We start from the raw sequence: 27,696 nt of genomic DNA on the forward strand, positions 1-27,696 counted from the left end.
GACGAAATTCCTGAAACGTCCTATTCTTCCGTGCGCGAGCGAGCAACCCTTCTCACTAAAAAAGTCACGGTTTTTGCTTCTTCACATTGCTCACTCTCACTCACTAAATATATATACACTCTCTTACACTCCAATTTTTTCTGTCTATGAATTTCTTTCTTTTCTGCGTCTTTTCCTTCTTTCAGCACAACAATGACTCTCATGACTCCTCCTCCAATGGATGTAATCGATTCTTTCTTTCTTTTTCTTTCTTTTCTGCCTCAACTGAATTCGATTGCATTCACCGTACACCGTTCTTGCATTTGATCTTTTTTTTTTCTTTCTTTTTTTTGCGATTTTTCTATTGCGCGATTGCTAGGGTTTTTGATTTTGTTGTGTTGTGTGCAGCAGCAACAGCAGCAGCAGGAGCACGATGAGATGCTGGTTCCTCGCTCTGACCTGCCTGAAGGTCCTCAACCTATGGAAGGTAATTGTTGAATTTCGGTAATGCTTGTTGTTGGAGACTCTGAATGATCGTGTAAACTTCTATTGAATTTAGATTTTTTTTTAATTATACGTGAATTTAGTTTTTTTGTTTAAAGTTTATCGGAGGTGGCTGGTGCAAGTTTTTATGAATGTTTGGAAATAGGAATTGAAGTGAAAAACTGAAAATCAAGTGAAATTTTTGTAATTATCAGTGAAAACAGAAACTATATTTTGTCTTTGAACCGAATAGGTCCTCAGATAGTGGGGCCATGAGGGCAAGGGATTGAAAGCTAGGGAGCCTGTGGGAAAGGAATTCTCAGAATATCATATTTGATGATTAAACATGAAAAATGAGTACAACATTGCTCTTATTTATTGTGAATGATGAACACAAGAGTGAACAACTGATTGCCAACATTATTAATATCTCTGTTAACTTGTTTATAGGGTTGGTTGTGTTAAATGAATGAATTCAATAGAAATGCAAGCAATGGGGGATGGTGATGTTCTTGTCTTTTGTTCATTTTGTTGGGATTAATGTTATGTGTTGTCAAGAAGCATGAGTTTCTATGGTTATTGGGGTCGAGTTGAAGCTTTATTTGAAGTGGTGCTTCATTTTGATTGGGATAGATGGGTAATTTGAATATTGGGATTCTTTCTTTGGTTCTTCCAAGTGGTGTGTGAAAGTGACAATGATTTTTTTTCTTTTTTTGGTGAAGATGATTTAACACTGCTCTGATTTTTTTATATTTGGCATAACTGAGTAATGGTTAGGTTTCTTTTTATTGTTTTGCTTCTTGGTTTTTTATCCTTTCGATTTCAACAGCAGCCCAAGCAGAAATCCCAAGTACAGTGGATGCTCCAACAGTGGATGCTCCAACAGTGGATGATACACCAACTGCAAAATTCACTTGGACCATTGACAATTTTTCTAGTATTTCCCAAAAACTATTTTCTGACATTTTCTGTGTAGGGGGCTATAAGTGGTATGTCTATTTCTACCTCTATACATCAATGTCTAATGTTAATTAATTATGTGTATGGGTATCAAGTTATCTTTGTTACAAATGTTGGTCCTGACTAACATTAATTGAAATGAGCAGGCGGATACTTATATTTCCAAAGGGAAATGGTGCTGGCCATCTGTCAATGTATATAGATGTTGCAGATTCAGCTACATTGCCCTATGGTTGGAGTAGATATGCCCACTTCAACTTGACTGTTGTTAATCAAATTCATAGTAAATATTCAATAAGAAAAGGTAATTTCGTTGCAGCTGTTATTCATTGAAAGCTTTTCTCTTTACAAAGTTGAATAAGTAACAGAGGAATTATATTTCTTTTTTATATGGGTTGTTATATGTTTGAGAGAACCAATATAATGATTCTGTTTGTGGACATTAAATAATTTAAGCTAGGTACTAATGACCCAATATGATAGGAACCCAACCCTCAAGGTCCCTAAACCTCTTTAGGTTTACACTTGAAAGCCCAAGAATAACTAAGGCCCATAATTGACTGTATGCGAGAAGGTAGTGTGGGGAGTGGGGACATACTATGAGTAGACCTATGGAGTCCTAATAATTTACACTGTTTCCATACTATGTGTAGACCTATGGAGTCCTAATACAAGCTATATTGCAAGAATTAGGCATCCATAGGTCTGGATTTGTCTAGATACCCCTCCACAAAAAGTAACCTATAGAGCAATTCCCCCGAGTACAAAACCCGACCCTATATTACTAGCCCATGAATGAAAAGGGATGTCAAATCCTTTTTCCAAATTTTTGAGCCATATCTAGCAGAAAAAAAAATGGTGTCATCCATCAGCTTTTGACCGTTGAAACTTTCATTTGAGAAAACAATCTTGTTCCTATGATACCATATGCACCAAGTCAAGGAAATCCACCATGTTTGCCATCTCTGAATTCTGATACCCTTGAGATAACTGTGAGAATGTTGAAGGAAGTGATCTTTGGGCGCTTCCGGGGAAACACCAATTTTTTTTTATCAGCAAACATATTATATATATTGATAAATTGAGTACCAGAGGTACTAAAGTAAGCTATTTAAATACCCTTACTCTGGTTCCAATACAGACTAAATGGAGTCTAGTGAGGAACCACAGCCAGGCCATACTATGGTATTAAATTCTACTATTAATCTATGATTATATCCTCTACTGATACATAAACCCTTCTCTAAGATTACTAGACCAATGATTAAAATGAGTTACAAAATCCTTCTCCAAATTTCTGAGCCATGTCCACATGAGGAAAGCTGTCTCATCCATCAATTTGTTGTTGTCGAAAGAGTCATTGGAGAATATTATGTCATTCCTTTTCTTCCAAATAGTCCAAGTCACAGCCAACCACCAACATCTCCACCTATTAATCCTTAATCCATCAGCCGCTATCGATCCATGTTGGAGGAAATGTTGTCTTGGATCTTGTGGGAAAACTCCCACATTGTTCACCCAAGACAAGGATTCCCACCCAAGACAAGGACTCCCACAATGTTTAACCAAGAAAGCGCTTCCCACAAGATTTTATCACAGCTGAAGAAAAGGTGGGACATGTCCTCCTTGCTAGTTCTACAAAATGGGCAATATACGCCATTCAGATTCACATTCCTCCTCCTCAAATTGACCTTTGTTGGTAGTCTATCCCGAATCAACCTCCTAGCAAAGTGTGACGCTTTACTTGGGACTTTGAGCTTCCATAATTCATTGAACACGCCATCATTATTTTCATTTGACGAATGTCTACTGAGCAGTTTGTAAGCGCTGCCCACTATGTATCTCTTGCTAGGATCCACCCCCCAACACCAACTATCTTGCTTGTTAGTTTGCATTACCACCCCCTCGATGTCCTCCATGAATTTGGCAGCTATGTCTATCTCCGCTTCCCTAAATAATCTCCTCCAATATAGTTGCCATTCCTGTCTTCCGACTGATGCGACACCCAATTGCTAGATAAATTGATGTTGTTGTTGAGACATGCTATACATGCGCGAATATTTCTCCATCAACAAAAACCCTCCATCCTAGTCATCCATCTTCCCAAAACTTCACCTTTGACCCACATCTGATTTTGCATTTTATTCTACTTCTGAACCATCTCCCCTCCTCAAATGAATTGCAAACAATACTTAAATCCCACCACCAAATAGAATCTCTACTATTCCTTCTGGGTTCATCCAAACACCTCCAACTTCTATATCTGGAGTCCAATACTTTTGCCCACAATTTTCCCTGATGGTGGAAGAGGTTCCATCATTTTCCAAGTAAAGCATTGTTGAATTTTACTAAATCCCACACGCCCAATCCACCATTCTCCTTTTGAAGACAGATTTTCTCCCAGTTCACCCAGGCGATCTTCTACTAATCTGAATTTCCCCCTCACAGGAACCACCATTGCAGCCTCACCAACCTCTCGACCACCTTCTTTGGAACCCTGAAAAAAGAAAAGAAGAAAATAAGGATTGAATTTAGGATTGACTTTATCAGAGTTACCTTTCTCCCAAAAGATAGGTATCTTTGATTCCATTTTGATAGTTTTCTCTCACATCTCTGGACTATAGAATCCCATGTCTCATTACGCCAATAGGGATACCCAAATACGAAAAGGGTACGGACAACAATCTGCAACTTAGATAATTGGCTGCATTTTGTATCCAATGATTAGACATTCCAATTGTCCCGAATTTGCTTTTGGCAAAGTGTATCTTCAATCCCAACACTAACTCAGCTTCTCAGCATGACCTTAATTGCTTTTACATTAGCTAGCGATGCTTTCCCAAAGAATATTGTGTCATCAGCATATAGTATGATAAGCTGATTTCCACCTCATTCCTCCCTACCTTAAACCCTTCAAAGAAATTCTTTTCCTGAGCTTCTCTCATCAATCCAGTTAGACCCTCAGTTACAATATTGAACAAGAATGGGGCTAGTTGCCTGAGACCTCTCTGAGGAGAAAACTCGTCTGTGCGGCTCCCGTTTACCAATATAGATATCGAGACTGACTTTGAGCAACCCTCAATCCACTTAACCCATTTGGTGCAAAATTCCATCCGATTCATCATATATAAAAGAAAATCTCAGCACACTCCTTTTCGTAGTCAACTTTGAACACTAGACAACTTTTATTGCATCTCTTTGCTTCTTCAACGATTTCTTTAGCTATAACCGTGATGTGCAGCAAATGTCTACCCTCCATGTAAGCAGATTGACGTTCATCTATTATACAAGGCAACACCTTCTTAAGTCTTCTAGATAGCAATTTAGCCACAATTTTGTACATACAACCTATTAATGAGATAGGTCTGTAACTATTGAGGCCTTATGGATCATGTCCCATTTGGTCTGTATCAAGTAAATTTTTGCCCCACACTAGGCATGTCCTCAACCTCCAAGTCGCCAATCCAGTCATTAAATTCCTTCAAGCTACCCCCGCCCTGTATCCATGACACACACTCCCACTCTTTATGAAGGCCTTCTAATACAATTAAAGTCTCCTAAAACCTGCTTCTCCATTTTGAAAGTTTTGTCACTCCAAATACAGAATAATCCCCCAACACTATTAATTGCTTGTTGCATTTCCCATCTGACTTCAACATCTCCCCACAAAGCTTGACATAGAGCCTTGTCTATCACTTCCTTCTTAGTCTCTTGTAGACATAGCATATCTACATGTTCCTTCCTCATCAATTTTTTGATTGGAGTCCATTTTAACCCCCACCCTGGACCCCTTATATTGTAGGTAACAATCTTCATCAAACACTGGCACTGCTTCCCTTCCTCTGAATTATACCCTTGTCCCTTTCCTCCAGGTTGACTAGTTTAGTTATAATTGTTTCCTCCTGCTTGCTGAAATTTACTCCCAAATATTTTGCCATTTCCCAATTGCTTGCTGCCTCTTTCACCATCTCACAGCTTTTGGGTGTTGAAACAGAGCCCTGCATTACCTTGTATTTTCCTTCCCACGTGACAACCTCCTTCAGCCCACTGCCTCCATTTTGTTTAGGAGATGCTGCCTGAGTGTAATTCTTTGGGACTCTACTTATTTCCTTTTTTTCTTTACTGTCTAAGTGCGTTTTTTGTCCCTCGTGCAAGTCTATTTTTTCAATGGGCTCAATCTGCTTTTTACACCCCTTGTTTCTTGTATAAACCTTCCATGTGTGACTGGGCCCATTCAGTTTGAGGCCCAAATCATTGAACTTCTCTACTGTTTTTCCATCAGCTACTTTTACAGTGGGACCCGATAATGGGTTGTCCTTTTCCCACTCCTGTGTTAAATCACGTGCCTCCCTATACAGTTCCTTTAATTCAAATTTTGTCTTCAGGTGTGGGTCCCTTTCTTCCCCACTTTTACCCATTTTGTTATTCCTTTCTCCCTCATTAGAAGGGGTAGCATCTGCCTCCTCTACATACTCAACCTTTTCTGTCTGGCCTTGCTTTGTATTATCGTCCCTGTCCCCATCGCAGTGATTTTCTTCAAAGATTATTAGCTGACTTCCACCTAAAGCATCGATCTCGTCAGCTTTTTGTTCAGTTCTTTCCTCACCTAACCCAAATTGAGTGGGGTCACCATTTAGTGAGTATGACCTCCTGGCATAATTGTTGATCATGGTTACATAGTTTGTGTAATAACCAGCGGGCAATTGCTGCAACCCAATGTTTCTTTCAGGTTCGTCTCCTTCTGCACCCGTTGCTGTGTTGGTTCCTGGAAGCTTGCCGTCAACCTGTGCTTCCTTAGACAGAATATCCATCCTGACCTCACTCCCTTCTCCCCCTCTGTTACAGTTGCATCCCGACCCCATTAATGGACGCGGTTACAGTGCGGTTAATTGTAGGAGGCCATGGTGTTTTGATTAAAACTCGTGCCCTATCCAACCTTTTTTGAAGATCATCTACGTCTTCGTCCACATCAACCATCTCCCTGATCCCTTCCACGATCTTTGTGATGTTTTCCGCATCCCATGCGTGTAACAGAATCCCCCAGCACATCACCCACATCAACCTGAAACCAGGCCTCAAACTTGGACTCCATTTCTCCAGAGTATGGAACATAGATAAACCACTTTCTACTCCTTCTCTACGCAACTCTTCTGCTCTTGTGTCATTGAGCCCCATGAGAAGCACCATGTCATCACCAATGTATTTTGGTTTAATCTCTTCACCTCCATCCCTCATAAGTTCTTCTTAAAGTCTATCAAATGCAATGTTGTTAATGACGGATGGCGGACAAAAACATATATGCACATATATATATATATATATATATATATATTTATATATATGTATAAATATAAACAAAACAATAGATAAAAAATAACTATAAATAAAAAATTAAAAAAACAATGGATTGCATTCAAATAAACTAAAAAAGTTTCAAGAGTTCAAAATAACAAAAGGATAAAAGCATAATGTGTGATGATGGTTTAGCCATTGTAATTAGTAGAAAAGGGCTGAACAGAAACAAAAAAAACAGAACCAAAAATTAAAAAGAGTGTCAAACAGAAACAAAAAAAAGCAGAACAAAAAAAAAAACAGAACCAGGGTGTTGCCGTCGCCGTACGTTGCTTGCGTGCGTGGTGTGTGGTGCTCGCGTGGTGCTGTCGTCGACTTCGGGTGAGACCGTGAGAGAACTCGCGCTGGTGCGTGGTGCTTGTGTGGTGTCGGCATCGACTTCGGGTGAGATCGTGAGAGAACTCGCCTGGTGGTGGTGCCGTCATCGACTTAAGGAGTTTGGGAGTTCGTGTGGTGCTCGTGTTGGTGCGTGCTGCTCATCCCATTTTGATTCCAAAAACTGGGTTTAGGGTTGGGTCGGGTCAGCCTAAGACGGCCCACTCTGTCATTTAGGGAATTTTTTTAAAAAAAAAAACGTTTCTTTATCGCCATTCCGCCACCACTGTTAAACCTATGGATGCTGCCATTTGAAACCCGCAATGCCATTGCTATTTGGTAGCGTTTTTTCAAAAATCCACCACGCCATGGCGCCGTCATAACTGCCATTTGACAACACTGATCAAATGCCATTAGGTTCCTCAGTCTACCTATCCAAGCTTTGGTTAGCCATGTCATCTTATTCGTTGATCTTGTTATAGTTGGATAGACGAGCAAGAGGTCATATTTGATGCTACGCATACTTCGGTGTCCACCGTTTTGCCACATGCTTACTGCCTGCTGCAATCATATTTGCATACGATCTGAAAGCTGTCGCTCGTTGGGGATTCTGCTGCTGTAATCCTGTATTCAGTGTCATATGTTCTGCTGTCCCCTTTCCTTTACCTTTGTCTCTCTCTTCCACCTTCTCTATGGCTACCTCCTCCTTTTGCTGGTGTTTCTTGTTGACTGTCTTTGTCGGATTCTATTCCCTTCCATGCTTCAGGAGATTCATGTGTAGCTTCAATCCTCCAAGAACTAGGTTATCCAGTTGTCTCTTTAGTTTCCTTGCATTATCAACCCATTTGAATCTCACGAAGCCATATCTACGGCCACTCTTATTTTGATTCCTTGCGATGAATACCTCCCTAATGTCACCCCACTTCTTGAACTCAATCCATAGTTCTTTTTCTCTCATGTCTTCCGGGAACCTTGTGAAGCAAAATGATAGTATGTCCGATGCATCCCTCTATTTTTTGCTCCTTCCTTTCCCCCATCTTGTGGCTGTTGCCGTTGCACCATGTTGCACGTACCCCTTCTCGGTGTAGTTGAGGCAGGGCCTATCACTCACGCTCTCTCTGTTTCTCTCTCTACCTCGCTCTCTCATCTCTACCCCGGTACTGAATGCTGGGTTGCCAAAAATGATGGCTGGGAAAGGGGAGAGTGGGTTCAGCTGTTCAGAGAAGAGAAGAACAAAAATGTAAGAGAAAGAAGAGAGCATTGATGACTTTTCTCTTCTAAAAAGCCCTATAGGCTGCGAAAAAACAAAAAGCCCTTAACCTGCCCTTTGCAATGTGCAAACTTTTAGGTTGTTTTGAAGCTTTTGGGGCCACCTCCCCTGGTGTGGGCTGTAGCATGTGTCAGGTGTGATTGTGGTTGTTATAACTGCACCATCAATCTGTGACGTGTCGGCTGGAGAATCGTGGAGACCCTCTGCTTTGCCCTGCACTGTTGCTTTGCCCTGCACTGTTGCTTTAGAGCTCACATCATAGGTGTGATTACACTTGAGTTTTTCTATTTGGACCCTTAACAATGAAGTTGTACACAACTCAGCAGCATTTTTAGGTTTTTAATTTTTTTGTGAGGACTTTCGTTTTTGTTAGGACCTTTTTAAACCTTTTAAAACTTCAGTAAACACTTGTGCAAGTTGTGCTGGACCTGAGTTCAGTCCACATTTTTGCCCCATCATTATCATACCAATTGACTATTCTTCAGGTAGCCATTACGGAAACTGAACTATTCTTTTCAGTCATCACCTCCACCATTCCTCCTTTCATGTCTGACAACTTAGTCTCTCAGATAACATTCTATTACTTTTTTAGTTCTTTCTTTTTTCTTTAATCTCTTTAATTTTCCATTTTTTTACCCTTGTTTCTTCCAAAATTTTGAGTTTTGTTTTTCTTATTGTTTTTTTCTTCCCATTCCCTTTTTATATAATTATTTGCTCTCTACAAATTTATCCTATGTTTTTGTAATTTTTTTCTCTAATTGTTCTTCCTCTAATTTTCTCATTCTCTCTTTATACACACACACACACCCACATTAACAGCTATGCGACTTCCTCTATTTGTCTGTGACACTATTTTCTATACGACATAGCGGGTTTTAGCTTTTCGATTTTCCAAACACACTTATTGTTTCTCTACAAGATTTCCCTCTGATATTCATGGAGGTTAGACAGTTTATGTTAGATTTTGTCGCATTGGTTCTCTACTTTAATTTCACTTGTTTCTGTTTTTGATATTATCTTATCATCCTCTCTAGGTGCATTTCTTCTCGCTCCCTCCCCCTCTTCTTTTCTATTCAGAAAAATAAATTTGATTGCCTTTTCTTATTCCAGATTCACAACATCAGTTCAATGCACGTGAGAGCGACTGGGGTTTCATTAATTTCATGCCACTTGCTGAATTGTATGATCCTGCTAGAGGTTATCTTGTGAATGATACATGCATAGTTGAAGCTGACATTTCTGTGCGTAAAGATATGGATTGGTCATATGATTCAAAAAAGGAAACTGGTTATGTTGGACTGAAAAATCAAGGAGCTACATGTTATATGAATTCTCTGCTTCAAACATTGTACCACATTTCTTATTTCCGAAAGGTTACCCAGTAGCATATAAACTTTGTAAGGTCTTATTTTTTTATAAGGAAATAGCTCATGTATAAATTTTTTTGTTCAGGCTGTGTACCATATGCCCACGACTGAAAATGATATGCCATCAGTGAGCATCCCTCTGGCATTACAAAGTTTGTTTTACAAATTGCAGTATAGTGACACTAGTGTGGCAACGAAAGAGTTAACAACGTCTTTTGGATGGGATACATATGATTCGTTCATGCAGCATGATGTCCAAGAGCTTAATAGGGTTCTTTGTGAAAAGCTAGAAGGCAAAATGAAGGTACTGGTTTTTCATGATGGCTCTTATTGTCTTCTTAAAATAGCTTTTACTCTAGATACTTGTGTATTTTTATGATGTCTTGAAAGATTATTTGTTGGGGTTTCATCTTGGCCAGGGAACTGTTGTGGAAGGCACTATACAGCAATTGTTTGAAGGACACCATATGAACTATATTGAATGCATAAATGTGGATTATAAATCAACAAGGAAAGAATCATTTTATGGTATGCATTTTTGCCTTTAGGATTGTTTACTACATTATTGCATATCTTGAACCTTATAGAATATTGGATATTTTATTATAGATCTTCAGCTTGATGTCAAAGGCTGTAAGGACGTATATGCTTCTTTTGATAAGTATGTGGAAGTGGAACAACTTGAGGGTGATAACAAGTATCATGCTGAGCACTATGGTTTACAGGTAAAACCTGAACATGTGTTTTTGCTTTTTTGTTGTCAGGCTAACCTTCAGTATGTGCGTTATTTTTTGTTAATTGTTTGATTATCTTTTTACATCACTTTTGTTGGTTGTTGTTGTTAAATTCGTATTTTAGAATGATTATTTTCCTAGAACGTGATTATGATTACCCTTTCAGGATGCTAGGAAGGGTATGTTGTTCATTGATTTCCCACCTGTTCTTCAGCTTCAGTTAAAACGGTTTGAGTACGATTGTACGCGAGACACTATGGTAAAGGTTAGTATTAAATTCAAGAATCAATAAAATATCCTTTGCATTGTGAACTTCTCTTACATTTAAACTTTTTTTTCCCCGCATTATTATTATATTTTATTCAGATCAGAAAGGAAGGCTGTTTTTTTGCTGATTGCAGTTATCCTTTTTTCTTTTATGAAGTTAAAGATATTTTGCTTATTATTAAACATACGATGCACTACATTTACTGCTAATTTTTTAAATTTCTGAGAGTAAATGTTCGTTTTGGGGTTGTCTTTTATTTTTATCAAGTAATCTTTGTTTCTCCCAAGATTTCTATTCTTATTTTGGGGGTTGTCTCTTGCTCTGATCTAGGAACTTTTGTCCTATATTGTTGAAATAGGAGCATTTGACATCAAGCTTAGTTTAGTTAGTGTTTAGCTTAGTTCAATGTACCTCAGGATGTTGTGACGTTTTAATTGTTCTCTTGAAAATATTAGTAGTTATTAATTATCTTTGTAACCATTCTTATTATAAATAAATCAATATGCTGAGTGGAGAATACACTCACGCACATTCAGAAAATTTTCTCTCATATATCCTGTTGTATACTTTGTTTAGAACTTAAAACGAAGTGATTATAACTTGCAATTACTTGAAATTTGAAACATACAATATAGTTGTTTTCTGTCTTAGTATATGTGTATTTATTTTCTGTTTTGCCTTGATTATTTTTTTGCCATTAGATACTTTTATGATAATTTTTTTCTTGGTTTATTATTCCATTTGTAATATTTTCTTTTACTTTTTGATACATCTATTTGGCTTGGCCATTAACTTGATTGGCATCAGATCAATGACCGCTATGAGTTCCCCTTGCAACTAGATCTTGATATGGATAATGGGAAATATCTATCTCCTGACGCAGACAGAAGTATTCGCAATTTTTATACACTTCACAGGTATCTTAAATAATGTATCTACTATGTCACCAATCTTTTCTAGGCAATGCCTGATTTGGAACTGCATGCTATGCTGCGTCATTGAAAACTATGGTTATGCTTCTGCTTGAATTGGTGAAAATGGGAAGGTAGAAGATTTGAAAAGAAAAGCCACTTCATACTCCCATAAAAATTTAGATGTTTGAAAGTGGAGCACAATTCACTTTCACTCTACCCCACAAGGTTTTACTAAATCCTAAACAAGACAGTATAACAATGTCTTAATGAGTGAAAATCAAAAACTACCTACCAAACTAAAATAAAATGTGTTGAAATGGGAAATGGGAGAGTGGAAGAAAATGTGTTGAAATGATACATTTATCTATCAACCAGCTACCAACAAAAGGATGTAAAATCATTTAACATTATACATTTTATTTCCTCTCATTTTTCTTCCCAACCAAACAAAAAGAAAAATAATCAGTTCCTCTCTTTTTTCTGTTCTCCCAAACAAAAAAAAACTTCGTACCCCATTGCCCAGAGGCTCTTCGCTATGCGAAACAAAAGAAGAGAAAATATTTTTTTTCTTTATCTTTTCTTATACTTTCTTCACATCCAATCAAAGCATAAGTGCATACTTAGCAGTGTTTTAGAAAAAAGGTTGGGAGAATTAAATTTAAAGATGCATGCAATCATGTGTTGCTGAAGTGGGTGTTTTGTGGTATTTTTCTCCCTCTTTAGTATTGAGGATTTTTATTAATATTTTTGATAATTTGCTCAAATTGTTGTCATATTCCTTATTAACCATAATTTCATTTAGAAATTTTGGTTCCTGTGTGATAAATACCCGGACTAAATTTATAAATTGATCTATTTGCATAAGATTGAAAATTTGAAATTGAATTTACTTGTTATATGAGTAATTGCATTATTTCATGAGGTGGGGTAGCCATGAACTGTGCTGCAGCTTGCTGTTACTAATAGTTTTACTTCAAATTGCTAATATCCATGTGGACCTTGTGTTCACTATTTGTTTGCAGTGTTTTGGTTCACAGTAGTGGGGTGCATGGCGGACACTACTATGCTTACATTAGGCCAACACTATCAAATCAGTGGTACACTCTTTTTAAACCTTTCAGTAATGTTCATCTTACTATTCATTGTACACTTGTTTATTTGTTATGAAACAATTAATGTGATGAAATTGATTATTGAGGAGAATATTGGCCACTATGAAACAGGCAAAATCAGAGTAATATCTATTGATGTGCTACAGAGCTAGTAAACATCACTAGTTAATTACTCTGACTGAATCAATTTCATTGCTATCAAATTTATTCTATTGTAATTTTATCATGTTTATTATATTCAATAGATAGAAGGTTTGGAGGTACAGAGGATAATAAGGCTTGGAAATTGATAAAAAATCTATTTCCGGAGATATAGAGGTTTCTTTAGGTTTTGTAAGATTATTTAGATGATTTGTTGGGTATCATTAATCAATATTTTATTTATCTGTGATATGGTATATGAGAGGGCATTGTTATTTGATTTCCCTTGTATTTTGTTCATTCTTCATTTCTGTTTTAATTAATCTCTGGCTAATATTGGAATGTCAGTCACAGTAGTGGATACAGTCACAATTTAAATATTCTCTTTTGTAATGACTTTTTTTTCTCCTCAACCAAATCAAGATCACACAGTTCCAACGTCAGTGTTTATGGCTTAGCAATATAATGCTGTGTAAAGCTGTCCTTGTACCTTGTTTAGTTGGTAAAGGTTTCATTAACAGTGTTTATGGTTTTGGGATGCCTGTGTGAAAGTGTCAGTATATCTCTACCACACACTGATGTATTTATGTTCTTATATTTTAATATCCCCATCTTGTCACTGATTTAAAATTTGTAAGGAAAGCATAACTTGCTTGTATGTTGATCCAACTTTCCCAAAATGTCTAAGCTGTTAGGCAACACTTGTTTCAGGTTTAAATTTGACGATGAGCGAGTAACAAAAGAAGAATCCAAGAGGGCTTTGGAAGAACAGTATGGTGGTGAAGAAGAGGTAATACTCAGTAAGCATTTGTTGGGCTTGTCTCTTATGTTTTTTCTTCATATTTGTTGACTTGGTAAAGATTTTCTTTTGGACATCATCATGGTCTTTTTTGTTTACTTCATTTTATTTTTATTTTGTTAACAGTTACCTTGTATAAATCCTGGCTTCGACCACTCTCCTTTTAGATTTACAAAACACTCGAATGCATATATGCTTGTCTATGTACGTGAGAGTGACAAGGATAAAATAATTTGTAATGTGGACGAGAAGGACATTGCTGAACACCTTAGAGTAAGACGTTTGAATCATTGATGTCATATTCTTTTTTGGCTTAATTGAATTTTTGTTCACTTAATATTGTCATTTGGTAAATTCCCCCCCACCCCCACCCCCACCCCCACCTCCATCTTTTTTTGTTAGTTTAACCACTTACTATTTTAATTTGACATCCAATATTTAATAGAAATTTGACTGACATTGCAGTAGAGTGCCCTGTTAGCATGTATGTGCTGATGTAATAGCATAATAGTGTTATGTAAGCATTTTTGTTAAATATTGGGTGTCATGTTAATGGAGGAACCCAAATTGCACTATTAAAGTAGTGGGAGAATCAAATTTGCGAAAAAAGAGAATGGAGGGACCAAATTTGTGAAACGACAATAGTAGAGGGACTCAAGTGCAATTAAGCCTATTTTTTAAAAACATATTTTGAATATAAAAATCCTTCCCTTTAAAGTTTCAACTGTATATATTAGATGAGATTAAAGAAAGAACAAGACGAAAAAGAGCTGAAGAGGAAGGAGAAGGCTGAGGCTCACTTGTACACCACCATAAAGGTTGTAACTCTATCTTTCTTTTACTTTGACCCCTTTACTTTGTATGATATTGGTATGCATAATTGATAAGTTGAGATTCAATATTATGTTATTGATTCATTGGTCCCAGGTTGCTTGTGATGAAGATCTACGTGAACAGATTGGAAATAATATACACTTTGATCTTGTGGATTATGATAAAGTACGAAGTTTTCGTGTTCAAATACACATGCCTTTTATGGTTTTCAAGGTATGAGATTTGGTTTTATCATGTAGTAACCAATTGGTACTATCTTTAATTTGTTTGACTATATATGTTTCAATTCTTTCCATTTGGGACTCTTGTTAGGTAAAATGATATAATAAAACTGGACCAGAATGTGAGAAGATTGAATAATCATTATTGCAAGCTATCAATCCATGTACTATTGTTAGGATAAAACCATGAGACTTGAAACAGAAATTTTATTTCTGAATGATCTCTGAAATAGGGGAGGGTTTCCTCAGCAAGAAACAGACGCAACACTACTGTGACTGAAAAATATAGATGGGAAATGGAGCACTGCTCCTTAAGACATTGGGAAATTAAAAAATAAGAAATATGAGTTGTATGTAATTATGTAATTTAGGGTATGTTATTTATTGTATTTATTACTCATTAAAAATAAGAGCTTCCACTGGGTAAATCACATGGATTTCATCACATGTCTCTCGATTTCTCTTAACATTTTTGTTTCCTTTTCTGTCTCAGCTAACCATGTGACTATCACCCATTTGATAGGTTTATGTTACCGCATTTGACAAAAGTTTAGGAGTGACATATATAATCATTGAATGTGTTCTATACTATTGGCTCCACACTTGATTCTTAAATATATCTCTTCTATGTTCATTGTGTACTTTCTCATCTAAGTGATATTGTTAATTGACCTATTTAGCTTCTGATACGCTATAAAACTATTTTGAATTTACCTCTTATTTTTCCGACAAAATCTTTTATCAGGAAGAAGTTGCCAAAGAGTTCGGCATACCCATCCAGTATCAACGTTTTTGGTTGTGGGCAAAGCGCCAAAACAACACATATAGGCCAAATAGAACACTGACACCTCAGGAAGAAGCACAATCAGTAAGTACATGAAAGAACTTCCAATGCACCGTGTTTCATAAATAGCAGGGTTCTTAATAAGCTTGATATTAAGTATAATAACTTCATTAACCTTAATTATTTGTGATTTTGAAGACCAATGTGTCTGTTTTATTCAATGTTGTGGTTGCTCGTTTTGCATATTTTAATGAACACGTGTCCCCAACATGCCTTGTGTTCGCAAACATGAAATGTGGATATTTTTTCTGATTTCTGATAATATAGAATAGGATAGTCTCGTTATCAATAAATGGTGTGCTAAAGTTGTTGAGTGACCTTACACTGCTGCAGGACTTCTGTTGTGTCATGTTTTTCAGCTGTGGCAGTAGCAACAGTTATCTTGGCAAATTTTCAATATCACAGCTGTTACCTTAATCAGAAAATCCCATCTTTACCCACCTGTTTGTTTTTCTTTTTGATGATTTGTGATTTGCCTTGTTTTTGCATCAGAAACTTCTAGGGTTTGAGTTATGATGCAAAACATGCCAGGAGACCTCTATTTCGTTTTCGGCTATTGATCCAGCTTCCCGTGTCATTATTGGGCCAACCCTGGCATTTTTCAACACACCCACCACTCTCTGCCTCTCTGGCATTCAAATCTCTGTTCTCCCTTTGGTCTCTGTTCATGCATCGTAGCACACTTAATTTGGTCTCTGTCCATGCATCGCAACACATTTTGTTTGGTTTCTGACTCCGTTTTATTTATTTTTTATTGTGTCCTTGATGTTTTACTGTTCATAATTTATGTATTTTCTTAACTTTTCCCAGTTTCTGCTTTGGTCTTTGTTAAGTGTTAACATATGTAATGTGGTCTACTTACCAAAAGAAATATCTAACGTTCTTTTTTATCTATTAATTCCATTTTTTCAATTTTGTTCCTGTGTTCTTATTCTATTAATTATGATTATGATAATGTCGTTTATTTTTTAGCATTTATATATATGCACAGTATAAATTGGTTATCTCATATCTACAATCTTCAGTGTAAAAACTATACACTGCTCTGTGGGGTTGAAAAACTATTCAGTGTTATTATGTTTTAACCTAATTTGTTGTTTAGTACTTTTTTTTTAAAAAATATTATGGAGCTTTGGACTATGATTCTTGGGATGTAGTATTATGAATGTAGACTACTTATCATATAAGACAGATGCTTTTCTATCTTTTTTGAAGTTCCAACCAATTGTATTCTTTCTTTCAAAATTTCATTTGAATATAAAAAGATAATTGTGTTCAATAACAGTAGATAATAAAACTGATGTCTACTAATAAAAAATGAACGAAAGATAGTGAGAGTGTAAGTTTCATTTTTTAAAGTGTTTTCTCCCGTATCCAGTATATCTTGTGATTATTTTTTCTAATAATGATTTGTGTGATATGTTTGTGCTGTGGCAAATGTAGGTTGGACTGCTAAGAGAAGTTTCCACTAAAGCAAATAATGCAGCGCTGAAGTTATTTTTGGAACTAGAAATGGGGCAGGTAATAATTTTCTGAGTAATTTAATCTTTCTGGATAGTATGGTTGTGACCATTAAAACGTATATACTCTTCCCGCCCCTTCTAAGTGAGTCACAACTGACATGGATTTGTTACTTATACCTTGCTCAATGAATCAGGATTTGCGGCCTATTCCTCCTCCAGAGAAGTCAAAAGAGAATCTCTTGCTTTTCCTTAAACTTTATGAACCTTCAAATGAGAAGCTTCGGTACTTGCTCTGCCTAATACTTATCAGAGGTGAATCTGCATTTTATTAACAAAATGTATTTTCCTCTGTTTTCTCAGGTATGTTGGGCGACTTTTTGTGAATAGTAGTGGGAAGCCAGAAGATATACTGGTAAAACTAAATGAAATGGCCGGATATGATCCTGATCAAGATATAGACATGTTTGAGGTTAGTCCATCTGCATCTCATGTACAATTATGTTCCATGTTTGCAATATCAATAAAGTGCAATAATGCTTACATTCTGTTATGCACGCTCAGGAGATCAAGTTTGTGCCTAATGTCATGTGTGAACGGGTTGACAAGAAATCCACATTCCGTGAGAGTCAGGTATACATTATGAGTGTCTATCATTATATTGGTTTTCCATTGCTATCAAGTATGTTTTTAGTACTTTATATTTCTTATTCCGACTTCATGCACTTACATTGTTTTAAGTTTATAATAATAAATAAATATTCCCACCTATGGTTGTGACTTTTGTACTTTTGTAATTTGAGCAGCTTGAGGATGGTGATATTATTTGCTTCCAAAAGTCCTCCCCCCAAACTGGAAGCGGAGAGCGATATCGCTATCCAGATGTTCCTTCTTTCTTGGAATATGTGCATAACCGTTTGGTATGAATTGTTTAAATTTTCGTATAATTTCTTGTTGGGTGTTGACTGCTATGTAAATTTAAACTGTTGTGTCCTTAATTTCAATATTTCCTGCTATAAGAAGGAATCACACTGCATCAATTATGAAATGAGTTCTTATCCTTGGGTTCCCCTGATGTGTTAATTTTCCCTTGAAAAGTTGGTTTCTCATCTAAGTGATCATAATGTTATTAATCCCCTTTGCATATATAATTTAATCATCTGTAACTATAATATGTAATATAAAAATAGAAGTAATATGTACACAATAAAATATAGTTGTATTAACTATTAATTAATAAATTATGAGATTGCATATTTTATCAGGTAAGATAAATTGATATTAGTTTTTTAAATTTGTAAAGACTCATTTTTAATTAAGTAAATTTTTTGATAAAATTATATTTATTAAATAAGTTAATATGTAATTGTAAATTATATTCATTAAAGTTTATTTTAATTTTGATTAGATGTATATATTTGTGTATGTAAATAGTAAAAAAAAGAAAAAGAGTTGTAACTTATTTGAATAGCAACAAGAGTAAAAGAATTTTAATGAAAAGAAAAGAAACAGAAAAAATGTTACTGTAGATGGATGGGTAATATTCCCTAGGAGCTGACACGTGTCCAAGAAAACCTTCTTTAATTAGATAGATTAATTAGTAGATGGCTTCATTCAACTTGTAAACCAGAGATTTGGCTTGCTTTTCAAAACTAGGAGGTTGAGTCATGTAAACCTCTTCCTCAAGAAGCCAATTGAGGAAAGCATTGTTGACACCTAGATGGAGTGGTCACTTATAAGTTAAGAGCAAGGGTTAAAATGGTGTGAACAGTAACTGGCTTGATGACTGGAGAAAAGGTCTTGGTGTAGTCATAGCCGAACTGTTGATTAAATTATTTTGCCACAAGTTAGGCCTTGTATCTATTTAATTTATCATCAGGGTTTTTTTTATTCGAAAAATCCATTTATTGCCAATGAGCTGTCTGCCAGGAAGTAAGGGAACAAGGTGCCACATGTTACATAAGGCAGGGAGAAAAATTTCTGGGCATTAGCGTTCGTACCCTGGTTTGGATACCATGTTGAATTTCAGAGGTATAGAGAGAGAATTGTAACTTAAACTAACAGAATATTAACTGAATTAATTATGAATTGATTGAATCATTACAGGAGGTTGAGTCATCTATATATAAGATGAATAAATGATGTAGGACAGCTAACTAACTAGGCCCAAGGCTCAAACAGTTGATACTAGAACACCAGTACAAAATAGAGAAGGTACATGTCATACAACTAACTGTAATACTTTAGAACCATGTGTAGGAATTCTCTTTAAAGACTAAGCTATAAGATGAAGGCTTATGGTAGTTTTATATCTTCAACACTCGTCGATAGGATGCTGTCTAGACTCCATACCAAAAAATCCTTTTTGGTGTTCAAGTTGTAGTTTGCTTTCTCCTAATAAAATCACATGTTTTGTTGATATTCAGCTTGCGGTTTATTTTGGGGAAGTCACTGATGGTTGTTTCTGTACACGTTGGATGTTGTGTTGAATTTTAAATTGGACTTGATATATTTTTCTTCAATTGCTATGTGCCAAATGGTTTGTTTTGATCTTTCCTCATTTTTTTTCCAATTATGAAAGACATATAAAGCAAAAAAATTCATAGTTTAATTGATTTCATTAGGCTTGCACCTGTAAAAGTTAAAACATTCAATATAGTGTCGGTCTCAGTTGCAGCTAAAGATCCTGCTACGTGGACATTATTTCTGTACGATAAAGTATTTTGACCTATTCAATTAGTTATTTTGCTTTGATATGCAGGTTGTTCGCTTTAGGACTTTGGAGAAACCAAAGGAGGATGAATTTAGTCTTGAGCTGTTAGTTTCTTTTAAATCTACTATTCTCTTTCTATTATAAATGATTAAAGTATATCTGGTAGTTCAATTTTGCTCTTTGATCATCTAGGTCAAAGCTTGACTCCTATGACAATGTTGTTGAAGAAGTTGCTCAACATATTGGTTTGCATGATCCTTCTAAAATTAGACTCACATCTCATAACTGCTACTCCCAGCAACCTAAAGCACAGTCTATCAAGTTCCGAGGAATGGAACATTTGACAGACATGCTAATTCACTCTAATCAGGTCTGTTGTTTCACAGAGCAAAATTTTTGCAATCGATTTTGTTACATTCTATTTGCATAATGTTGCATGGGCTTGAAGTTGTTTTTTATTTTTTTTTTAATTTTTGTAAGCTTCCAATATGCTAAACTGTTGTCTTTTGGTTTTGCTTCTAGACTTCTGATATTCTATACTATGAAGTATTGGATATCCCTCTGCCAGAATTGCAATGCCTAAAAACTCTTAAAATTACTTTCCATCATGCTACCAAGGATGAAGTAAGCTTTGTCAGTCACCACTTTCAATTTTTACACAATAAATTTCCATCAGTGTTATACTTCTAACCGAGTTATCCTTGTTCAGGTTGTGATTCATACTATTAGATTACCGAGACATAGTACTGTGTCAGATGTAATTAATGATCTTAAATCAAAGGTATGATGGTAAACCCACACAATCAAAGTTGATAAATTTTGTTGAGGGATTATAGACACATTCTGTAGACACAATCAAAGTTTATAATTTTGTTGAGGCCTTTTGGCTTTCCTGCCTATTTATTTTTTATTATTTTGTATTAGAGAGTTTTTAAGACAGATAGTAAGTTACCATTGATAATTTGTGTGAAGGCAATTCAATTTTAGAACTTTTCATATGCTTATAGTGTTTGACTTTAGTGCAACACATGCCAAAAACTGGAAGTCTAATGCTATAAAGCTTTTACTATGTGAATGGTTTTGGGATGGGTCAATACCCAAGACTCCTCCTCGTCTGCAACACATATAACACATTACTTAAATTTTGTATACAGAAACTCACTAAATTTATAGGTTATCTCTTCCTCTCTCCATTGCATATGGAATAATGGAAGAACAGGAAAAGAATTGGAAATTGTTGAAATTTTGGAGTTACAGGCATTGACGGGTAGAGAACAGAGAAAGACACTGTATGATATTCTATTATGTAATCAAATGTATTACAGTCTGTTAATGTGTGTATTAAACGTAGAGCACTAACCTGTATCTATTCTAATTGTTATTGTCATTATATTTCCTTAAGTCTTATCTAAATGTTTTACAAAGGGTTCTCCTAACTAGTTAGAATTATGATTAGTATAAATAAGGCTTTGTGTTTTAGGTTTTATGAACATCATCAACCCATTGTAATAATTATATTATATTTATATCAGTTCATCAATTAGTGTTTCATTTTCTTTAATCCCTGTACCTCCCCATACCTAAAATCACATAACTTCAACATTGGCAACAGAGTATTGCCATCTGCTGCGACATGTCCCATAGTTTCTTTCAGGGTGTAGAAGTCCAAAGATAAGAGACACTTGCTGCTATTACAAACACAAACTATTATTATAACTTATACTACAGGGGATCAGTATTTTGGACATGCAAAGAGATTGGAGAGCTCTTTTACTCTGATTACAGATTACTTTTATAGCACTGTTGTTGCTAGTGTATTTGTTGTGGTTTTTTTCTGGTCTGTGGATTCCTTAATCATTAATCTCTCTACCTTTTCTTTCAAATTCTAATTGGAATTTTATGTGTAAAAAATGATATATGGTTTTGGGTCACATTTTGGTGGTAATGTATGCTATGCAGTTGTGATTTCTGCTTTATGGTAAATTTGTTAACATTTTTTGTTTTGAGACAGGTAGATCTATCACATCCTGATGCAGAACTTAGATTGCTTGAAGTTTTCTATCACAAGATTTATAAGGTGTGGAGAATATAGTTTTTTAATCTCACTTTCAGATACTCGTATTATCCTATTAGTAGTGAAAATGATTTCCCTTGCTCTTCATGAGGTGAAAAGTGAATTCATATGGTATTCTTGAAAATGTGATCAGGTGCTCAGGTGTTTCTGGCTTATCATTGAAGCAATACAGCTAGTGCATAAAAGAAAATTGCAAACTTAATTCAAATAACACAAACATGGTTTTTAAAAGTAATGCCAATATTTTGTAAAAAGAAAAGTGCCAATATTTTAAAAATGATAGAAAGAGAGCATACAGAATGATTAAAAATGTGAAGTGACTCTGAATAACTGTATCCACTGGTTTGTTAGTTGTACTTTTCAGTCAATTATAACTGTCACTGTCAGATATTGTAACTGTCACATCAGTTGAGCTTCTGTAGCATATATTAGGGCTGTTTAGAACCAAACCAAACCGACCCAAAAAACCGCAAACCACAGAAAAACTGAAGGGCATCGCTTTGGTTTGGTTTTTCTATTTCCCAAACCGAGAGGTTTGGTTCGGTTTTTGGTTTGGCATGCGAAAACTCAACCAAACCGAACCGCACTCACTAGTTTAATTATCATAGGACTCATATACGTGTACAACGTTAAGTTTAAGCTTTTGTGAAAAGACACTTAGATACAGTCATACACTAAGACTAAAATGCCAAACTTAACACTTAACACTGAGTCTCTCTCTCTCCTCTAACGCCTAAAATCACCCTCCATGCGGCCCTCTCTGAGTTTGCAGCGGCGTCTCTCTTCCATGCATGCCTCGACTCTCTGTTTTAATGGTTTTTTTTTTTAAGTTTAGTCGTTGCAACTTGAACTAGTTATTATTCAAGTTTTGTCCAATTATAACAAACTTTATAAGCATTTTTTTTATTACTCACTAGCAGAATTTTTAACCCGCCAAAATCGAATCAAACCAAACTGCATAAGATTGGTTTGGTTTGGTTTGAATTTCATAAATAATTTAAACCGAACCAAATCGCACCACACTTCATTTTCTTGTTTGGTTTGGACTAATTTTAAGCTAAAATCGCACCAAACCACACTGCCCTAGTATATATGATGTTGTCAACAGAAGCTCTCTTCCCTTTTGTAATAACTCAGATCAATCTCATTCTTCATTCTCTGTTTTCTCTCTATAGTAAGTGCAGTTAATAAAATGCAAAATTGAATTACGGTGTCATGAGTAACAAAGTACTAATGCATAAAATAATAAAATAAAGCAAAGTCCCAAGAGAAGTATACAAATGGCTTCTCTTTCATTCTAAAACTTTACCCAAAGACATGAGCAAAGAATGAAGCAACATTGATTGGCTATAAATAATTGATTTGTCTGTAAATTTTTTTATATCTTTCCCTCTTATTAGTTATTGGTTGAGAACGCATCTGGCAGAATGAAACTGCTGTGCCTTGTCTACGAGTTTTGGTAGTTAATTTACAAGTCATTTTTATATGAATACTCTTTTCAAAGTAGTATGCTTGAGTGTAATCTTGCATTAGAATGCTGAATGTGTTATTGGGTGAGGCTTGAATTAGAATTCAACTTGTCCTAGTATAAATGGGGTTTTGAGTGTTATGTATGCTCAAAGTAATTAGTATAATATTGTTTTCTTTATCTGTATCTGCTCCTGGGAAAAATAATGAAATCCTTAACTCATGACACCTTGTAGACCATATGCTTGAGCTGTCTGAAATTCTGAATGAGCACATCAAATATAATCCTAGCTTGATCTAATCATCTCATTTAATATTGAATTTTTCAAGGTTTATTTTTGTTATCTCAATGCATTGACAAAATATTACATTGCTAATGGTAGCCTTTTAATTTAGCCATTTCAACCTGCTTAACGTAATACCTATTTCTTTCTTTCTTAACTATGAGAAAATATTCCAAATTCTGGGTAGTTTTGTTCATAGTCTTGCGATCTATCTTTTGCAGATTTTCCGTGTCAATGAAAAGATTGAGAACATTAATGATCAATATTGTGCACTTCGAGCAGAGGAGGTAAATATTTGTATATATGCTGTTTTTTAATAAAATAGTCTTTAATTTTTTAATAGTTTGGATAAGTTGTTATCTATTAGTATTTTAGCTAACCACATATATGCTAGAAAGAAGCCCGGGTTTAAGTCTGAATGAGTAGAAATGGGAACTATCATTATAACAGAATAATGAGAAATGGTGATGAGCAAGATAGGATTATATTTTGCTGTCAGTTGTATAACAGAATGCAAGAATAAGATAGAGTTATGTTCTGTTATAACAGAATGTTTCAAGTCTGAATGAGTAGGAATGGGGACAACATTGAGTAGATAAGGGAGTTTGTATTTGGGTAGTTAGTTAAATGTAGAGGGGAAGGCTAAGGGAAGGGGGATAAAGAGGTATTTTAGTTTGGAAGGGGGTTGCAGTCCCTTGAAATGCTCTGCTTATCCTGTATTCTCGTTTCTTTTTTATTCCATTATCAATTCCTTCCTTGTATTGGTCTAGTTCGTCCATTGTTCATGAAATATTAGTGGAAATAAGGGGGTTTTGCTATAATTAATAATAATAACTTCAGTAAGATATCAGTTTTCTTGTGTTAACGTATTTGAATACAGATATTGAAATGACATAGCCCGCTCATTGAGCTTGTTAAAAGCCATCATTTTTATAGGCTACATTCCATTTGATTTGGTTTTCTTACTTGAGAGAAGGAGCTGGAAGCATAAAGGTGGGGGAGGAAAATCAGGGAAACAGTAAAGATCTTTAACAAAATATTATAAAGATAAGGACCTGGAGTTACATGGTAACAAGAAAAACATTAGGACCATTTTTTGAAAGACCATCCTCTTTCTGATATACTGTTATACTTGAGATAAGGACCTGGAGTTACATGGTAACAAGAAAAACATAAGGATGTGGAGGGAGGAAACAAAATAATAAAGATCTTTAACAAAATATTATAAAGATAAAGGAAATTGAAGACTAGGAAAGTGATGAGAATTTTTTCAGACAACCATTCTGTTTTTTGTTGAGGACCAATGATACTACTCATTACCGGTTAACTGTTTGCCAAATGGGAGAAGCTACTTGTAGTATGCATTGACAATTTGACATCCTTGTTGGTCCTTGGTTTATATGTTTGAAAATTGCATATATTATCATTATTTTTTAATAGATTTATTTATGGTCACTTTATTGGTTCCATAATTAGTTAGGAAACCCTATTAAGAGGGTCTATTTTAGTGGGGGAGGGCCCAAGTCTCTTGAATTACCAGGAAAATTTGTACTGTTCTTTTCTTTGTTAAATTTAAGTTTCTTCTATTCTCCTTTTCTGATTCTGTTTGTATCAAACTAGTATAAGTGCTCCGTCTATTAGAGAGGTAGAGGGTTGGACTGTGGACAAAGACGCATGAGATTAGGTTCAACCTGAAAAACACCCATCATAAAAAATTAGTGGAAATTATGGGAAAAATGGGTGACTCAAAGAAGGTGGAGATGTATTCTTGTTGATTTCCAAAAGATCTCGAGTTTGGGAGGATTCCTATCCAGACTCCATTCATTACTAGATAATTTGTTAGGGAATATGAAAATCACCACTCCCATGATAGATTTGTGACAAAATGACTTTCTTTTCTGATAGAATTTAAGGAATTGAAGCCTGCCATCATAGCTATTTCAATTTGGCAGTTCCAAAATTTCCAAACCTTTTGTCTTCAATGTCATTTTCTGTCTATGGTGTTATACATTTTTTCGTGGCACATTATTCATTTTTCAAGTTTCATCTTCAATTTCCTATTGCTGCAGATTCCTGAAGAAGAGAAAAACCTTGGCTCGCATGATCGGTTGATCCATGTTTATCATTTCTTGAAAGACACAACTCAAAATCAGGTGCTTTGCTACTAAATCTGTCTTGATATAATAATATTTTTCTTCTCTCTAAAATTACTACCTTAATTTTTTTTAACATTTGCACTTTCTTTTCTTTTGTGTTTATGTTCTTTGAAAACAACAGCAAGTTCAGAATTTTGGACATCCTTTTTTATTGGTTATCCGTGAGGGTGAGACATTGGCTGAAGTCAAATTGCGAATACAGAAAAAGTTGCAAGTTCCAGATGAGGAGTTTTCAAAGGTAAATATTACTAACGTGATTGAATTATGTGCTCCTGCTTTTAGGCATTTTGTTTCTGTTAGTCGTATCAAATGGACTATTAATTTCTCGAAGTTCTGTCTAGTTGATTTTTGAAACACATTTCTGACTTCACAATATAATTTTGAGCTTGTTAAATTTTATGTGCGGATAGTCATTTTTCTGTGATATTGAAGCATGTTACTTAGTGGTATTTTGAAACATTATTGTGCCCTTGCCAAATAGGTATAAGTATCATTTGAATTGTTATTACATAATAAAATATAATTCCAAGTGATCTATGTGCATAACTTTATTACATGCTTCATAGTGCATCAAATCTAAGTAAGACGGACATAGGTTTGTATATTTACAAATATTGTCTAGTTATTGAATTTTAAAGTACTTTGTAAAATGTTCCAATATTGTATAACTGCATAGGTTCGATCAAATCTTTTGGGCGTAAACATTTTAGAGCTTTTCTAAAATGTTTAAATATTTCTTCTCTTGCTTGTTTCTTCAGTGGAAGTTTGCATTTTTGTCGTTTGGTCGTCCTGAGTACCTTCAAGATTCAGATATTGTATCCACTCGGTTTCAGGTCTGTCAATCTTCTCTCCTCTGTGATTTTACCTTTTGGTTGTGATTGGTTGATTGTTTGAGTTTTAGGCTGTCAATGTAACTCAATTTTTTTTCCTTTTATGCAAAATTAAGTTATATTGTTTTATTGTTTAGAGAAGGGATATCTATGGTGCATGGGAGCAATATCTCGGACTGGAACACATCGACAGTGCTTCAAAAAGGTCGAACACAGCCAATCAGGTATATAATATTATCATGAAGCTAGCTCCTCATTTCTGAGGAATGGGTGGTGGGGGTGGGTTTGTTTGCCCCATCATAAAATGTGTATATCATATGGTGGATGATGAGTCAGTGAGGAGGAAATTTATTACAGAAACTTTAAATTTGAAAATTTTAAATAAAAATATGTACTTAGTAGAAAAGGAAGAGCTCATCTGAACTCATGTTCTAGACATGAATCCTGTTTCATGATAGATCTTTGCTCCTAACTACCCGCCACCCACAAATGGCAATGGGAAAAATAGCTAGATGGTTGTAATGTCACTGTAATTTTATTGCGGGTTTCAGAAGCCTACAATGATTATTTCTTAATTTTTGCAGAATCGTCACGAGAAGGCTGTAAAAATCTATGATTAGAAAATCATTTCATCTTGACCAGTCGTCAATTTAATAGTACCATATGCAGCTGCACTTGAAGCGTTCTGAAGGTAACAACGAGAGTGGTGAAGCTACCAATCTTCTAAAGGGTAGTCTGTTGAAAACCATAATTTTTTTAGCTGAGGTGGTGGGGGTGGTGTATAGCCTTCAATAGTGATTTAAACTCGTCTTTTGAGCAAACAAATCTTTTGATGGTTAGGAGATTGAATTTGAAATTCCCATTTTGGGGTTGGGTTTTGTATAGAAGATATAGAAATGTAGGTATACTTAACTCTTTTCTATGGCCCACTTCACCATTGTGGGATTTTTATTTGCTTCAGTTGGTGAAGCTTTTTCCATAGGATGGGGAAGTGTGTAATGCTTCTACAGGTTCTAACATGTAAATTTCCCTTGCGCCTTTCTTAATCATAGTTTTTGTTACCGTAAAGGAAAACATTATTTTTCCTTATGTGTATCATCGTCGAATTACCTTTGATCA

General features: G+C 35.4%; 1 protein-coding gene across 4 annotated transcripts; it reads left to right on the plus strand.

Annotated features, from left to right (window-relative positions):
• On the plus strand, positions 1-27,696 carry LOC114371167 (ubiquitin carboxyl-terminal hydrolase 13-like). Of its 4 annotated transcripts, none has more exons than XM_028328602.1 (33): positions 11-69; positions 186-222; positions 388-466; positions 1,292-1,451; positions 1,569-1,726; positions 9,470-9,732; positions 9,812-10,030; positions 10,146-10,254; positions 10,336-10,451; positions 10,627-10,725; positions 11,536-11,645; positions 12,665-12,739; positions 13,607-13,685; positions 13,821-13,967; positions 14,432-14,512; positions 14,622-14,741; positions 15,495-15,617; positions 17,037-17,114; positions 17,251-17,339; positions 17,417-17,525; positions 17,618-17,686; positions 17,860-17,973; positions 19,815-19,870; positions 19,959-20,136; positions 20,289-20,390; positions 20,476-20,547; positions 21,778-21,843; positions 23,813-23,878; positions 25,661-25,744; positions 25,869-25,985; positions 26,506-26,580; positions 26,715-26,801; positions 27,162-27,696. In XM_028328602.1, exons 2-33 carry the CDS (start codon positions 193-195, stop codon positions 27,195-27,197), a joined length of 3,366 nt encoding a protein of 1,121 aa, XP_028184403.1. In that variant the 5' UTR covers positions 11-69; positions 186-192; the 3' UTR covers positions 27,198-27,696. The 4 variants fall into 4 exon arrangements, with proteins under 4 accessions (XP_028184406.1, XP_028184404.1, XP_028184403.1 ...); XM_028328604.1 differs by having other exon boundaries at positions 17-69; positions 391-466; XM_028328605.1 differs by having other exon boundaries at positions 1-222; positions 391-466; positions 1,295-1,451.

Source organism: Glycine soja, chromosome 10 (genome assembly GCF_004193775.1).
Source record: "Glycine soja cultivar W05 chromosome 10, ASM419377v2, whole genome shotgun sequence".
Lineage (NCBI taxonomy): Eukaryota > Viridiplantae > Streptophyta > Magnoliopsida > Fabales > Fabaceae > Glycine > Glycine soja.